The 18,854-nt window shown below is 35.8% G+C and overlaps 1 protein-coding gene across 5 annotated transcripts in view; it reads right to left on the bottom strand.

Annotated features, from left to right (window-relative positions):
- LOC113044350 (LON peptidase N-terminal domain and RING finger protein 2-like) overlaps window positions 1-18,854 on the bottom strand; it is a 117,552-nt gene that overhangs the window by 53,075 nt on the left and 45,623 nt on the right. For all 5 annotated transcript variants that reach the window (XM_026204273.1, XM_026204272.1, XM_026204276.1 and 2 more), the window contains exon 3: window positions 8,395-8,513. In XM_026204273.1, the coding sequence (XP_026060058.1) occupies window positions 8,395-8,513 (119 nt within the window). The remainder of the gene's footprint in view (window positions 1-8,394; window positions 8,514-18,854) is intronic.

Consider the following 18,854-nt stretch of genomic DNA (forward strand, 5'->3'; position numbering starts at 1 on the left):
ACAGACTTTACTTTCACTTTGCATTCATTCATATTTTCAGAGAAATATGTTAAATATTGGTTCGAAAGACCAAAACCTATGTTTATTGGATGAATATGGGACCGACTGAACCAATCTGGGCACAGGGGTGGGACTGCCTTTCCTGTGTGGCTCAGAGGAACGAAATGCATTGGTTTCTTCTTACAAATCATTGTTGTTAAAATGTGATGACAATCACGTACACTAAGGAACCTCTGAACATCCAAATGAGAAAAGGGAAACCCTGATATAATATAATGTTTAATGCACTTGATGTTGTCAATTGCAATAAAAGGAATATAGTTTCTAACTATTTGTATTTTTACATCATTATGGTACAAGAGTATCCTGTTTAAATCAATTTGCTAAATGAGTTAGGTCAAAAAGTAATCTAAAAGTAATCTGAATATATTACCTAAAACGTTTAATGTAATGGATAACGTTACCGACTACATTTTTTGTCATGTAATTGAGAATCAGTAACTGATTACAATTTGTAAGCAATCTACCCAGCTCTATATATACCCAAGTCAAAGCATAATTCTTCCCTTCTTGTATTAGTGTTAAAAAATGTATTAGTCGTTAAAAAAAAAAAACACGAATTACATAATTAAACAAACAAACTTACTGAGGGACCACAATAGGCTATGACAGCTGTCATATCATACCCTGGCATGCCCACCTAATGCAAAGCATATAATTTATATATACAGTATACACAGAAGAAAGCCCTGTCTAGGCTTTACCACAGAATGGGTTGTGTCGAGTCATTCATTTGTCTCGTTGTTTGATGAGAAAAAGATTAAATTTAGTTGAAATAAAACGTTTTAAGAATCCTTGCAACTGTAGCAGAAGAGGACTAGTATTTTGTCACGCGGAACTGCCGTAGAACTGATAACAGCACAGTTTGATCTTTTTTTGTCTGACCAATCAGCATAAAGGGGTGTTTACTTCCTGCCCCTGTGTTGAAATCGAATATTCAAGTTGTTTATTCATTTTTCTACCCCTGAACGAAAAAATAAATATTAAGCAGAATGCTTGTTTCTCATTTTTCTACTTTAAAGGGTATTAACCCTTTAACGGTCACCCCGTCCCATAAACGGGACACCTACATTAACTTCAATATATTACAATTAAATCTAATCTAATCTTGTCATATATATCATTGGAAAGGTCTAAGACTCCTCAATATATATTTTACCAATGTTTTTTGTAAAAAAATGTTGGAAAAGTAACAGATTAATTTATAACAAGAGTGCACCCTCAAAAATCTCAATTATAACAGGAGTTTTGACCTTTGTTAAAAAAAAAAAAAGACTTCTGTTGCCTTTTTCTCTATCACATTTTAGAAATCATCAGAAATTATCAACTGAAAACTTAAAATCTCAAAATTCATCCTTTAAAACCCATTTTAAAATCAGACATTGCATTACCATGTAAATGGTACATCAATATCATGTTACTAAACATTTTCATTCATGAAATAAAAATGTAAGTTTGGATCATGCACTATAAAGTCTATGTTCAAAACTGTGAGTGACAGTTAAGGGGTTTAACAAAAAGAAAAAAAAATCAAATGACAAAAAATGTAGCACAGACCATATACGTTAAAAAACAAGCTTTATATATATATATATATATATATATATATAAATATATATATATATATATATATATATATATATATATATATATATATATATATATATATATATATATATATGTGTGTGTGTGTGTGTGTGTGTGTGTGTGTGTGAGTGAGTGAGTCTACAGGTGACGTCACGGACACTACGTCCATGTTTTTATACAGTCTATGTTTTTAACCCAGAAATGAAATATGGAAAATGCAGTTTCTTCTTTAAAGAGTAACTAAACCCTAAACCAACTTTTTTTTGTTTATGATCTGTAAGAATGGGGATTTATTAGTGCTGTTCATTGATTCGAGTAACTTTTTTTTGACATTTGAGTATAAAGTGTTTTAATTCTACAATATATGGTGTAAAAACATCTGAGTGCTGCCCTCTTCAGGTTAAATGGTGGCTACTGCAGTTGATTTTTCCTATTTGATGTTTGCGGTGGTACGTGACGTAAGCAGTTTCCAGCTCACCATGCCCTTGGTACAAGCTACCACGTGCTTGGCAGTGTAAAACCATCTTGTTCCGTCAAAATCACTGTAGTGAGTCAGGACAAGGAGTTGGAATTGCGAGTATTGAAAACAATCAGAATAGAGTATTTTAGCATCTATTTAGCAAAGCATTTATATAGTTATTTCGATTATTTTGTGTAGCCCATGTAGTTAATTAGCATAGATGTAAGTGTAGCGTTAGTATTGTTAGAAGCATCTCCGCTGTTCTCTGCCCACTTTTAAGCATTTTTTCCAAATATTGCCAGTGGGTGGAGTCAGGCTCTGACCAGGGGTTTAGTTACCCTTTAATGGTTCAAATACTGATGAATAGAATAAGCAGACACAAACTAATAATCATTATTCAAAATTCGTATTTCATAAAAATATCGTAAAAATAAAATAAAATGTTTTTCAATGTGTATATAAATGCTAAATTCAATTTCTACCTTTTTTTAGTGTCTCTATACATGCTAGCACCCTTTCACGCTACTGGCGTGGCTCCAATAACTGCTTTATGAAACTTTAAGCTTCGATATTCCCGCAAGTTCCGTGCTTGTAACACGATGACAGATGACGGAATGTATAATCTGCATGTGCTTTTGAATCTTGCCAATTTAAAATGAAAGAGAATTCAATACATTATTTGCATGCTTTCTTAATCTGCTTTTCCACTGTGTGGTATGACTCGGCTCGCTTCACTCTACTTCACTTTATAGATTGCCATCTGTGCACCCTACACCCAAAGCATGTGGACATTAAGCTGCCTCTGAAACAGTGTACGAATACAGAATTGAGTTATGTTTTGCATGCATTGTGCACAAATGGCCAAAAACATGGTTGATATAGGCTATTAAGGGATTGTATACAGTTGAGAAGCAAAACGCACATGTAACAGTATAAGGGATATGCCGGTATCTAATTTTCCTGTTGCGGTTAATTGATCATGCTTTTATCACGGTATACGGTATTATCAAGGTATTGAAATTTGGTTTTAAAAAAGTGGTCATAATACATGAAACAAAGCAATACAGATAAATATATAAAAGTTAAATGTTTTACACAAAGTGCAAAAGAACTATAAAAACCAATAGGTATAACTTTACAATAAGACCTCATTAGTTAACCTTAGTTAATGCATTAACATTCAAGGCAAGGCAAGTTTATTTATATAGCATACTTCATAGACAATGGTAATAAAAATTTTTTAAAAAGTCATGAAGAAAAATAATCACAAAAATAAAAAGCAATTTAAGAACTTGAAAATGAAAATGATTTAAAAATTGACTTAAAATTAATTTAAGAGTTTAAAAATAGAAAATGATTTTACATAAAATACAGTGCAATACATAAAATATAGTGTAATCAGTTTGGACATCGCATAGTGCTCATTCAATAAATGCACAGCTTAAGAATGAGCAATAGCTACATTTACTATAGAAGTTATTAATCTTTGTTAAAAAATACAAGTCTTAGTTCATGTTAGCTCATTAAATAACACAGTTGCAACTTTCAGTTTTAACAATGTGATATTAAATATTGGAATACCTAAGATTAATGAATGTTCAGAATAATTTTTTCATTGGCAGTTTGTGTTAACTAATGAAGTGTAAATGGACAATAAAAGATCAAAACACTTTCAAACAATATCTAGGGCATTTGTAGTCCAGATAAAAAATAAATAAATAAATGATTGTTTGAAGATAAATAGCCTATTTAAGTCTAAATATTTCAGTAGTTGGCTCTGTAATAAACACCATAGGGAAAACACAAATGTGAATGGTTATTTAAAGGGGGGGGGGGGGGTGAAATGCTCGTTTTCACTCAATATCCTGTTAATCTTGAGTACCTATAGAGTAGTACTGCATCCTTCATAACTCCAAAAAGTCTTTAGTTTTATTATATTCATAAGAGAAAGATAGTCTGCACCGATTTTTCCCGGAAAAACACGACCGGCTGGAGGCGTGACGTGTGGTCGGAGCTAAAGAATCACGAGTGCCAGTAGGCTTTTGCGTTGAGAGCGTTTGGAAGCTGTGACATTTACCGTGAGGACAAAACCAACCAAAACAAACCATGGCTTACAGTCAGATTCAGCGTATATTTATGATCCAGAATCAGATCCAGAGACTGAAATTTAACAAGAGCAGCATCAGCGACATCGTCTCTGTGTGGTATGTACTGAAACTGTATATATTTGCTTAGCGGTTTTGGAAAATGACTAAGTTCCACTTTGTCGTGTTTTTTTTTTTTTTTTTTTTTGTTACTGTACATGTGGAAAGTGCAGTTTGATGACAACGCCGCATGTTGTTTACTTTATGTGCTTACGCGCCGATAGCTAAGTTAACAACACAGAGATATTTGAAGCAGTTTTACTCGTGCAGTTTGATGACAACATCGCATGTTGTTTACTTGATGTGCTTACGCGCCGATAGATAAGTTAACAACACAGAGATATTTGAAGCAGTTTTACTCACCGCATGCGGTTCCAACACACGATCGTGACCCTTTTTCGTTGGGACTGCATTATCCTTAAGAAATAAACAATGTGCAAATCCGGCGTCAAACTGGGCCTTGTTTGTAAAACAAGCATCTTCGAAATGCAGGAGAACAAACACAAACACTTGCACAACTCCGTTGATGCTCTGTAAAAATAAACTCCATCCACTGGTCCCTTAATGCTGTTTCTCTTTTGGTAATCTATGCAGGGTTGTCTTGCCCTGGCAACCAAAAACACACTCCATTTGTGACATTTTGCGACGCTCTCGCTCTGATCAGTGAATGTCTATTGTGCTCTCAGTGCTTTGCTATACGGGAGCGCGCGCTCTTCCGGCAGACATGCCCTTAGGACCCATATAAGGAAATTCCGCTCCATCTAACGTCACACAGAGCCATACTCGAAAAAAACTTTCCGAAACTTGTGACAAACCGGAAGGAGTATTTTTGGAACAGAAATACTCCTTCAAACGTGCAGTCCCAACGAAAAAGGGTCACGATTTGAAACTTTGTCCATGTTTAGCATGGGAATCCAACTCTTTAACAGTGTAAAAAACTCAGTATGCATGAAATACCATTTCACCCGCCCTTTAAGATTATTTTTATGTTTACAGGGTAAGGACTGCATTTTAGCGCCATCTGCTGTCAGAGACTGAATGTGCTTTCATTCAGCACGTCTCTCACGTGTTCCTCATGTGCTTCTCATGCGCGCTTGTTCACATCAGAGCGCATGCGCTCTTTCAAGCAGCATACAGCGGTGTTGTGCATTTTAAGCAGCTGATGGGAATAATATTCTTAAAATGCATTCCAAATTCTAAATAATTTGTAATGTATATTTATTCACTGTATTTAGAAGTGCCCAAGATAACAATATCATGTATATTAATCACCGCAATATATCGCATTACCGAATACCGGCACAAGTCTAAACAGTATAGATACAGTCTCTTTTAACTTTAATATCCATATACACTAGTCCATATCGATATTTGATTCATTTTACAGCCCTAATATATCATTAAAAAATAGCCAAATTCAGTGACGTTCTGCTTTATACAGCAAGCTCTATTTTTGAATGGATTCCGCAATTCAATCGTTTCGCAAACACAGACGGGGTGAATTTATGAATGAAAGTGTAAAAGTTCTGACACAAAACTAAGTTGTTACGTGTCCACACGCTTTTTTAAGTGGGTTATGTTCAACACTAGGCTAACGTTACATAGTTTTGCTTAAGATAGAATGATAAGGCTAATAATATATGCATGCCACTTTCTGAAACAACCTTACACAGTTTTGATAACATTAATAATGAACACGATGTTAATATAGCCTGCCTGTAATGAAATGCCGACTGCACACATACACATGCTTAGTCTTGGGATTCCACAACTTCCCTTGATCATCCTCACAATTAATTGCTTGTAGCCATTTTGTCATCCTTTCCGGCTCTGTATGTTTATTAGGAAGGATGTAGAACTTCAATTCATAATTTGTTAGTTTATTGGAGGTACAGAAAACGACACAGCAACTCTTCGGAGTGATTGTCCCGTGTATTTCAATTGGCGCCAAGGCAATGTTTTCCCCCACTGGCTAAATTCACATGACGGGGCGTTCCCAGACCAACCGTCTGTATCTATAAGATCAGTACATGAGGTCTTAAACAGCATCAGGTTTATTTAGGCTGGTGTCCCTGTAATTAATGGTTATTTTCTGATCACTATTCCAGTGTTATTTTACAGTTGAATAGATTATTCAGGTTCCATAGTAATTTTGTACCTAAATGTTATAGGTAAAAGACCTACATGAAAAAACCTAATGTACTGTTAATGTCATTTGTATCTTGTTTATTGTTTTTCGTTTGTGTTCTTGCAAGTCATTTATTTATTTTTTCTTATTTTATTACTTACCACTTGCTTTCTTTTTTAGTTAAAATAAATTCAATTCTGAGTTTCAGTACACATAATTCTTGTGTGGGGACGGGGCATGGTCAATGGGAAATATTCTTGCCACCACAGCTGGAAAATATGCTAGAGGAAACACTGAGTACCTTCCAAACGTTTGACTGCAGTATCTTATATTCTATCCATCTTATAATCCGGTGCGCCCTGTATATGAAAACAGTTCTAAAATAGGCCATTCATTGAAGGTGCGCCTTATAATCCAGTGCGTCTTACAGTGCGGAAATACGGTAGTTCACCCAAAAATGAAAATTTGGTCATCACTGACTCACTCAAGTCATTCCAAATTTGGATGAGTTGCTTTCTTTATGTTGAATAAAAGAAGATATTTTGAAGATTGCTGGTAATCAAACAGTTGGTCGTTGCCATTGACTTTTATAGTATTTTTTTCCTACTATGAAGTCAAAGGCAACCAGCAACTGTTTGATTACCAGCAATCTTCAAAATATATTTTTAATGTTCAACAAAGCAACTCATACAGGTTTAAAACGACATGAGGAAATTAAAAATTTAGCATTTTTGGGTGAAATCCTTTAAGGAAACAAACATCTGAAAAATAAAAGGTGTATCCCATATATAGGATCGGTGCAGCTTTTAAAGTGACAGATGTTTCCCTTGTTGGGGGAAACTGCCATAGTCTGGTGTCATGGCACTGGCATGTGCTTTTGTTTTTTTTTTTTTTTTTTTTTTTTTTTTAAGTTGGATGAAATGCTCAAAAAGCAGGGCAGGCAGACACTTTTTTTTTATTAATAGTGAAAATAACTATAAGCTCTATGTGGATCATCTATTATTTAATTACTTTTCCTGTTGTGTTATGTTTTGGTCATGGTATCGGTTCAGTAGTATAGAGATATTTTAGTTAGGTATCATATCAAAGTCATAACTAGGGATGCAACGATACCATTTTTTCAGAACTAATCCGATACCGAAAATTCTAAGTACCATATTTTTCGGACTATAGGTCGCACCTGAGTATAAGCTGCATCAGTCCAAAAAATACGTCATGACGAGGAAAAAAACATCTATAAGTCGCATTGGACTATAAGTGTAAATAACTCAAGTCATTTGTGGATTAATGCTTACTGGAGACACGAACCGGTTCAAACGATTAAGTCCGATTTGGTGAACTGGTTCAACCGGTTCACTAAAAAGAACCAGTTAAATCGAATGATTCATTCGGGAACTGGATATCACTAGTACAAAAGGAAGAGATATTAATACGTAGTGTATTAAATCTGTACGTTAGTTTAATGAGCCTTTTCTTTGAACAGTTTTCAGTTGCACATCCTCAGTTACTGTGTGCTCTTGAAGAGAGCTTCATCGTTTGGACTGTGATAACAGAACAGTTTGATTAATGAACGGAGGATGACAGACAGCTGCAGTGGAAAGAAGAGTTTATGTGAACTTGAATTTAATGACTTCAGTATTAATCTGTACCTCACATGGAACAGCTTCAGAACACTTGAAATAGGTCCACAAAACGTTTTGGTGCTTTATAATGTTTTTTTCTGGGGCTCAACAATAACACAGAATAGTATACGCACAATATCGGATTTACAACGGTCTCATCTGACTGCCAATACCCATCCAGAGTATAAGATCGATGTATCCCTAATCATAACACCACTAGTGTAAAGAACATCATGGTTTGGCAAAATACATAGGGCTTCCATTAAAACAATAAGTTACAACAGCACAAAGAAGTATCTTCATATGCTTACCACCCCTTATGATATGATATATCATTACACCCTAATGGTGGGAAAGGGTCTTGTATATGTCTGTCTCCTCACAGATTCCTACCTTTGGCCACTGGGGACGGAGTAGGCACATGGTGTCCCCATCCTTGATGGCTTGGCCAAAATTCTTCATTTCCATGAGCAGCTCTGCCCGCCGAGCCAGGAGCTGACATATGCAGGGCTCTGTGGAGAGGAGAAGGGGTTAAAAAGAAATCGACAGAACAGGAATTTAACTTGGTGATTTTAAGGAGATTGTAAGCTTGATAGTTGTGGCTAAAACATTAACAGACTAATGTATTATTGCATTAAATACAAAATGGATTGTAGCTCACTCCAAGGCATAAACAATATCACAGGAACTATAAGGTCCAGAAGCATTTTTTTGGTTATCGCAGTTTCATAACCCAGAACTGTCACAGTTAAAGCAGTACAGTTCACATACATAAAATGAATGTCTACACAAGAGATGTGACAAAACTCTAGGAATATTTATTCACTTTGATTATAATTAATGAAGTGCATGACTTATGACTGTCTTAATTTGTTACAATGATAGTGATCTAAAGGATACTTTTAGAAATCAGAGCTTTTTAAATAAGAGCTTCTTGTTCCTGTATGCTGTACAGATGATTGTTTTGCGTTCGTAGCTCCGTGTAGCTTTGTTTTTCTGTAGGACCACAAACCACTAAAGTGTAATTTAATTCTCACCATATTTTATTTTACCTACCGAATTAATTTGACAATTTTCGACAATAATCGCTTAGTACTAGTCCGTTAGGAATATGTAAGCAGTCTGTTTGCTTGTTAATCGCATTCCTAATGTCCTGGAGGACCCCCTGTCCTGCACTTTTTGTATGTCTCCCCAATCTGACATACCCAAATTAGTTGAGCTGATGAGTGGAATCAGGTATGTTAGATAAGGGAGCCATACAAAATTTGCAGGGCAGGGGGCCCTCCAGGACAGGTTTGGGAAGCACTGTGCCTGCTATGCATATGTGGAGCTACTGTGCAAGGGCTCCCTCCGGCTTCAAGTGTGAGTTAAACAGTCATTACATCATGTGTGTACTCAAGTTATAATCACAACACCTAGATAAAAAATAGGGAAGATAATATTTTCCCTAAAGCAGCGGTTCTTGGTCCTGGTTCTCGCAACCCCCTCGCGACATTTTGTATGTTTCTCTTACCACTTCAGGGGTTTATTCCGGCACTATCTCACGACCAATTCATATGTATTTTATAGGGTTGGCTGATTCGTATGACCTCACTCAAATGACTTTGTATGAACTGTCTAAACCGAAAAGATGGGTAGGTTTAGGTTATTGGTACAAATTCATAAGAATTTTGCAACTCGTAAATACGATTTAGCACAAATCTTATGAATTTAGCACAAATAGTTAGAATTTCTACGAATTAGGTTGTACGATGTGTTGTTGCAGGCAGTGTTGTAGCACAAATCTGTGTTCTTAAGTGAAGTAAACTTCAGCCGATTTCCTGTGTGTAGGGAGTAGAGAGCAGTGAACATTATTTAACATGTCAATCGGAACACAGTTCATTATTAACGTTCATTCTGATTATCTGAATCAGATTTGTTAAAGGGATGGTTCACCCAATAAATTCAAATTCTGTCATTAATAACACACCCTCATGTTGTTCCAGACCCTTAAGACCCTGTTAATCATCTGAACACAAATTAAGTTATTTTTGATGTATCCCGAGAGCTCTCTGACCCTCCCATAGACAGCAAGGGTACTACCACAATCAAGGTCCTGAAACATACTAAGGAGATCCGTAAAATAATCCTAGTGGCAACAGGGCTTCAACCCGTAATTTTACAAAGCTAAGAAAATACTTTGTGTGCAAAAAACAAACAAAAAAACACTTTATTCAACAATTCATCTCCTCCACCCTTGCGCCATTTTGAAGAGTATCCACTGAACGTAAACGGCATGTGCTGTTCTGTGTCAGCTGTGCTAATGCGTATATGTTTACGCTTTGATTTTAACAGACACAACATCCGCAGCTTACACAAAACAACATATGCAATTTACATTCAATGGATACTCATTTAAATAGGATAATGTAAGCACAACTTGTGTAGATTTTGCTTTTGACATGCTTCATTTTGGAATATTTTTGTATACTTCCACTATTTTATCAAATCTCAGCATACATTAATTTTGTCTTGCTACTCACTAGACGTTTGCATCATCAAGTTAAATTAAAGTATTTTTTTGGGTCCTGCATCTAGAAGTGATCTGTTAGTTCTGCTAAACTTTATTTATTAAAACTAAAAACTAAACTATATAAAAACAAATTGGAAAGTGTTCACAAAATAAAACCTAACCATATTATTACACTAATAAAAACAAAACAATTTTATTGCAAATTTGAAAACATTACAATAAAATAATAAAAAAATACAAACTATAATAACCTTATAGTTCTTATAGTTTTGTAATAATTATCATGTTGTAGGAGCCATTTATATATTCACCTTCTCCGGATAGGTTAATATTGCTATTATTATTCTAGCCACTGGGTGGGAGTGTTGCACTATGTGTGACACGTCACTGGGAGGTAGATATACTGTATTTACAGGTGTTGCAATTAGTTAGGAAAGGGTGTGGATGGCGAGGAACACACGGTTCTTATCGTAGCCGTGAGCACTCAGGTTACCAACAGCACGACAGCACTTTAATATTCAGCACTGGGTGAATTATCATTTTATGTAAATTATCCCTTTTTTACCTTTATAATAAACAGGAACACCACCCAAAGAGAGCTAATGTTTGGAATCAGAATTTTCTGCTACGCATTGAGAACACCATGCCATCTATGCCAAGGCTTATAGGATAGCCTCAACAAATGTAATGGTTATTATAGTTTTGCAATTGTTTTATTATTTTATTGTAATCTTTTCAAATTTGCAATCAAATTTGTTTTTGTTTTAATTAGTTTAATAATTTTGTTAGTTATTTTAGCCTTGTGCACACTGGGATGATTATCGCCGATGCTTAACACCGTGTGACTAAGGGTGCCAATGTGAGTGTAAAACTGTCACTTTTTTATAAAAAATAAAATCACGTAAAGCACAATTTTGTGGCGCTCAAGCACAAGATGGTAGAGGAAGCAAGTAGATATTTGTTTTTGTGAAAAGTGGGGACATCCCATAGGCATAATGATTTTATACTGTAGAAACTGTATATTCTATCGCCCTACACCAACCCTAAACCTTACCCTAACCCTAAAAGAGGTGCTTCCAGAAGTCATTGATCCTCTTCTGACTATTGTAAATTCCTCATTGTCATTAGGATATGTCCCCAAAACCTTAAAACTGGCCTTTATTAAGCGTCTCATCAAAAAAAACACAACTTGACCCCAAAGAACTAGTTAATTATAGACCAATCTCGAATCTCCATTTTCTGTCCAAGATACTAGAAAAGGTGGTATCCTCACAATTATATTCCTTCTTAGAGACAAAAATGGTATATGTGAGGATTTCCGGTCAGGATTTAGACTGTATCAGAGTTACAAATGATCTGCGCTTATCATCTGATCGTGGGTGTATCTCTCTTTTAGTTTTATTGGATCTTAGTGCTGCGTTTGACACAACTGACCACAACATTCTTTTGCATAGACTTGAACACTTTTTTGGCATTAATGGAAGTGTATTATCATTGGTTAAATCGTACTTGTATGACCGCCATCAGTTCGTAGCAGTAAATGAGATCTCATCAGGGAACATGGTGCTAGCTTTCACTGTTATGCAATTTGAAAAACTAATGGAATACATTGTCGATATAAAAAAAAACTGGATGACGAGTAATTTCTTACTGCTAAATTCTGAAAAAACAGAGGATCTGTGAAAATATGAGTAATTTTCAAAAAATAAGAGAGATCATACTAAATGCATGTTATATTTTATTTAGTACTGTCCTGAGTAAGATATTGTGCATAAAATATATTAACATTTAGTCCACAAGACAAAAAAATGCCTGAAATTATTAAAATAACCCTACTCAAAAGTTTGGGAACCCTTGGTTCTTAGTACTGTGTTCTGTTACCTGATGATCCACGACTGTCTTTCTGTTTTGTGATGGTTGTGCATGAGTCCCTTGTTTGTTCTGAACAGTTAAACTGAGCAGCGTTCTTCAGAAAAATCTTTAAGGTCCTGCAGATTCTTCAGTTTTCCATTATCTTTGCATATTTGAACCCTTTCCAGCAGTGACTTTACGATTTTGAGATACACCTTATCACACTAAGGACATTTGAGGGACTCAAACACAACTATTAAAAAAGATTCAAACATTCACTGATGCTCCAGAAGGAAACAAGATGCATTAAGAGCTGGGGGTGAAAACTTTTGAACACAATGAAGATGGCCAAATTTAGTTCTGCCCTTCGTAAGCAACAGAAGATTGTTTCCCGGGACACAAATTAAGTACAATTTACCTTGATCTTCAAATTCCAAAAGTTTTCACCCCTTAATGCATCTTGTTTCCTTTTGGAGCATCAGTGAATGTTTGAATCTTTTTAAATAGTTGTGTTTGAGTCCCTCAAATGTCCTCAGTGTGAAAAGGTGTATCTCAAAATCATAAAGTCACTGCTGGAAAGGGTTCAAATATGCAAAGATGCTGGAAAACTGAAGAATCTGCAGGAGCTGAAGGATTCTTCTGAAGAACAGTTCTCAGTTTAACTGTTCAGAACAAACAAGGGACTCATGCACAACCATCACAAAACAGAAAGACAGTCGAGGATCATCAGGTAAGAGAACACAGTATTAAGAACCAAGGGTTCCCAAACTTTTGAGGGGGTTATTTTAATAATTTCAGGCATTTTTTGTCTTGTGGACTAAATGTTAATATATTTTATGTACAATATCTTACTCAGGACAGTACTAAATAAAAAATAACATGCATTTAGTATGATCTCTCTTATTTTTTTGAAAATTACTCATATTTTCACAGATTCTGCAAGGGGTGCCCAAACTTTCGATCCCCACTCTCAATGTCAAATGCAGAAATGTTAATCCATGCATTTATGACCTCAAGGTTAGATTATTGTAATGCTTTATTGGGTGGTTGTTCTGCATGCTTAGTAAACAAACTACAGCAAGTCCAAAATGCAGCAGCAAGAGTTCTTACTAGAACCAGGAAGTATGACCATATTAGCCCAGTCCTGTCAACGCTGCACTGGCTCCCTATCAAACATTATATAGATTTTAAAATATTGCTCATTACTTATAAAGCCCTGAATGGATTAGCACCTCAGTATTTGAATGAGCTCCTTTTACATTATAATCCTCTACGTCCGCTACGTTCTCAAAACTCAGGCAATTTGATAATACCTAGAATATCAAAATCAACTGCGGGCGGCAGATCCTTTTACTAGTTGGCGCCTAAACTTTGGAATAACCTACCTAAGATTGTTCGGGAGGCAGACACACTCTTGCAGTTTAAATCTAGATTAAAGACCCATCTCTTTAACCTGGCTTACACATAACATACCAAATATGCTTTTAATATCCAAACCCGTTAAAGGATTTTTAGGCTGCATTAATTAGGTAAACCGGAACTGGGAACACTTCCCAGAACACCCTATGTACTTGCTACATCATTAGAAGAATGGCATCTACGCTAATATTAGTCCGTTTCTCTCTTATTCTGAGGTCACCGTAGCCACCAGATCCAGTCTGTATCCAGATCAGAGAGTCACTGCAGTCACCCTGATCCAGTACGTATCCAGACCAGATGGTGGATCACCACCTAGAAAGGACCTCTACTGCCCTGAAAGACAGCGGACAAATAGAGCCCCAGATACAGATCCCCTGTAAAGACCTTGATTCTTCTGCACAGATGATTCTTCTGCACAATCTGACTTTGCTGCAGCCTGGAATTGAACTACTGGTTTCGTCTGGTCAGAGAAGAACTGACCCCTCAACTGAGCCTGGTTTCTCCCAAGGTTTTTTTCTCCATTCTGTCACCGATGGAGTTTCGGTTCCTTGCCGCTGTCGCCTCTGGCTTGCTTAGTTGGGGTCACTTCATCTACAGCGATATCGTTGACTTGATTGCAAATAAATGCACAGACACTATTAAACCGAACAGAGATGACATCACTGAATTCAATGATGAACTGCCTTTAACTATCATTTTGCACTATTGACACACTGATTTCCTAATGAATGTTGTTCAGTTGCTTTGACACAATGTATTTTGTTTAAAGAGCTATATAAATAAAGGTGACTTGACTTAGCTTGACCCTAACAGGAAACTTTGTGCATTTTTACTTTCTCAAAAAACAAAAACAAACATAAAGCGTTTTGAAAAATGGGGACATGGGTTATGTCCTCATAAGTCACCCTCTCCTTGTAATACCTGTGTCATACCTATGTCATTATACAGAGCTGTGTCTTGATATGTCACAAAACAAGAGCACACATATATATAAGATGTGCTGTCTGCAGCCTTTGTCTGCTGTGATTTTCAGTCATTAAAATGCACTGTAAGTCAAGTTAAGTCAAGTCACCTTTATTTATATAGCACTTTAAACAAAATACATTGCGTCAAAGCAACTGAACAACATTCATTAGCAAAACAGTGTGTCAATAATGCAAAATGACAGTTAAAGGCAGTTTATAATTGAATTCAGTGATGTTATCTCTGTTTAGTTTAAATCGTGTCTGTGTATTTATTTGCAATCAAGTCAATGATATCGCTGATAGACATGAGAGATATATCTATAGAAAGCTTGACGTCTACTGTACTTTTAAACTAAACAAGTGGTGGCAAAAAACAAATATTCTTTGATAAAAGTAATCCATATGAAAACAACGCAATGTCCGTTTTTCACATCTCCCTTCATTATATCTAATGCGTCCACGCCCCCGCACTGAATGCGCTTTTGAGATTATAATGTTTTACTGAAGAGCGAGACTTGAATACTCCCATACAACAGAAAACAATGCTGCAAGACGGTTCAAGTTTATTTATTTTACTGTTTGCTTTGGGATGAGAGGAATAAGACATAATTCACCCCAAAAAGATGTGATATGGATTACCTCAGGATTTGAGATTTGGATTTCCTCAGGAAAAAAACAATGAAGCACTTTATTCAGCAGAGATCATAAACATGAGTAAGTCTCTTTTTATTTATATACTTTTACTAGTTTTCACATAAAGCGTAAACATTTTACTAGTTAGACTTTTTCCAAACTATAATTTCTGACTAAATGTATAATCCAAGTGAAACATTATGAAGTTTCAATAGCAATATACACTACTACTTTAGGTAAGGAATGTATATTGTCATTCCTTACCTACTTATTTGTATTTTTTATTCTTTTGTTTTGTGTTTTTTTGTTCTGTTGCTGTCATTCTGTTGCACTGCGGAGCTTCTGTCACAAAAACAAATTCCTTGTAGCTCATTCTGATTCTGTACCATTCAAAAGTTTGATGTAAATAATATACAAATTTAACAAATAAATGTAAATGTAACAAATGTAACAAACAATGCTGTTCTTTCAATTCACCCCCCCCCCCCAAGAAAAAAAAAAACCTGAAAAAATATTCTCAGCTCTTTTCAACATTAATAATTCACGAGTTCACCCTTACATCTAATCTGAAGGCGAATAGTAGGCATATTTTGGCGTGCTGTCCTGGGGGAGGGGTCCGGGCCCGGAGCATAGCCCGAACCCAAATAACTCCCCCTATCCCTAATTTGGGATAAGTAGATTAGAAATGAGGCGTTGGGGTGGAGGAGGGATGCCGAAAAACTGTCGTGGGACAGGAGGTAGGAAGACTGGATATATATACGCTTGTGTGCTATTTAAGATGATTAGCTAAACAAGATGCAACTGTGCCAAATTGGATGATTATCTGATCGTGCTTCTCCCGAACTTTGTTAATAAAACCACATTAATTATGATTATAATAACAATAAATGTTTTTTTTTTTTTTTTTTTGGAAAATCAGATTGTGATTGTGTGACTGGAGTAATGATGCAAAAAATGCATCTTTGAAAGTCAGCTTTGATTGTTCCTAATAAACTGATTAACTACTCGCATATGAATTTTTAAGAAAAAATTTAGGCTACAAGCTGCAGTTCTCAAAAGTCCCGGGATTCAATGTTGTGTATGCATTTTATGGCCTTATTCGAGTGATTTTCAATGTTTAGTTTTTCACTAACCACGCATAACATTTTTATTTCTCAAAAACACAACCATATACATACATAGTGCTCACATATTATTATAGCCTAGTTTGTGCTGATTACAGTGAGATTAGACTTTAGCCATTTAGATGTTTATAAGCAACTGAAAAAAAGCACCTCAGAGGGTTAAACTCAATTTCTCCCATTATAATCAACAAAATTTTCAGTTGCTTATAAACATCTAAATATCAGTGATGGGTCAATGTATAAACAACCCGCACCCGACCGATGTTTTCAACTAACCCGCCCGCAACTCAGACCACAAAAAAAGAAAATATTGTACCCGACCCGCATTTTTCACAAGTAGTAAATGCGTCACCCCGTTTGAATATTTTCATTTAAAAGTAGACATTTCAAGCTTTCTGTAATATATTGCCTATATTGCCTAAAATTACTGGGGCTAACTTGTTACTGCAGTCAGTAGAGCGATATGAATGTGTTTGATGTACGGCATGATAAATGCTCGTCACTTCTGCTGCCGAAACTTTGTCAGCCTGTGGGTCATTTTGTTTATTGAAAAACGATTGCACTGATTTGCATGTTTCTTGATTATGTGCTTTTTTTCTGTGGTACTCACATGCACCATATCACTAACGTCGTATTCTCCACCATGTCCCACAGAAAAAATGCTTTTGCATAAAATGCAAAAAGCTCTCTTCTTCTCCATCTACAGGGCTTAACCAAGAGTATGTTGCAGTCCATTCGCTATTAAAAGTGCATCTTCTCTTTTTCGTGGCCACGGCTGCTTAACCTGACTGTACAGCATGCATGCTCTCCAATTTGAGATTGTTGACAATGTTGAGGAGGTGTTCGTGCACCAGTCAACAATATGATTGATGTACGACTCTGATTGACGTAACACTTTTATTGCTCTTTTCTGTACTATTGGACATAAGTTAACAGTATGCCTATGGAGGTATCCGTGTATTTATTAGGCAGGGTCGAATGAAAAAGCAGGACAGATGCTCAATTTGCATGAGGCGGGACAAAGGGTAAAATTGCTGAACAGTACAACGTAAAGCGGGACAGGTGGTCACTCTATAATTGCGCCAGTTATTCAGCCAATAGAGTATTTCAGAATTGTGTCTAGTGCTATATAAATTACAACGGTTTAATTGGCATCTTTATTTCAAATGACCTGACTATCATTAAAAATATTTTCAGATGACTCGTAACCGCAGGTGACGGCAGGTGACTGCAGGCAACCGCTCATTTTGGATCAACCCGCGCATCACTGATGTGTATTTCCCAAATCTAAAATTGCCTATAAAACATGTTCATAGATGGATACTTTACTGATGTCTGGACTCTGTTTGGGATTTAGAAAAACATAGAGATGGTTCAATATTCTGGTAATGAATAGGCTACATTCTGTTAGAATTTAGGATTTCACACTCTAAAAATCATTGTTTGTGTAACGGCTATAGAAAGTATTGTTCATATGTAGAATTACAGAAAAAAAAAAAAAATTCAAATGTGTACCTGATATGCCTGTCTGTGTGTGTGTACCTTCCCCTTTAAATTTCTGACTGCAATGTTAATTTCCTGTCTTTGCACCTCCTCTTCCCTTTCTGCACTGACTCTGCATGGGAGAGGTGGGTTTCTAACAGTTGTGGACGAAGTACACAAATCAAGTACTTGAGTAAAAGTACAGATACGTATAGTAAAATATTACTCCAGTAAAAGTACTCCTTTTTCAATTTTACTCAAGTGAAAGTACAAAAGTACTCAATTTTTTATGTACTTAAGTAAAAAAGTACTGAAAGATAGATGTTTGAAATTTTATATAGGCTACTTAATTAAGTTTTATACTAGCACATTTTTTTTTTTTTAAATAATCCTACTGCTCAAAATACCTGGGCCCGTATTAATAAAGATTCTAAGAATCCTCTCAGAAAACTCTTAATTTAGCTTAAACTTTTACGTAGGAGTCTTAGCTTAAAAGCGATTCGGGACCGATCTGAGAGCTACTCTGAGTAAGGAAAAGACAAAAACTTTAATCTTAGTGAGGAGGCGGGGTTGACCCCGTTGCTATGTATGACACAATCTTTTTGAAGACTGTGATTGGTTGGTTGTCCAAGAAGGAAAAAAAGAGTGAATTTAAGTATAGGCTCTATTCTAATTCTCACTTTGAATTTACATGCGTAATTTTTCCTATTTGACTGTTCTCTCACATACACACACACACACACACATTATAAGTGTGTATATAAATCCTTTTTTTATTTACCATGCTTGTAATTTCCTAAAAGGTATTTGATTGGCCTAGAATGATAAAAATTGTTCCACTATTTCTAATTACAGTGATTGCTGTCC

Source organism: Carassius auratus, chromosome 26, assembly GCF_003368295.1.
Source record: "Carassius auratus strain Wakin chromosome 26, ASM336829v1, whole genome shotgun sequence".
NCBI lineage: Eukaryota > Metazoa > Chordata > Actinopteri > Cypriniformes > Cyprinidae > Carassius > Carassius auratus.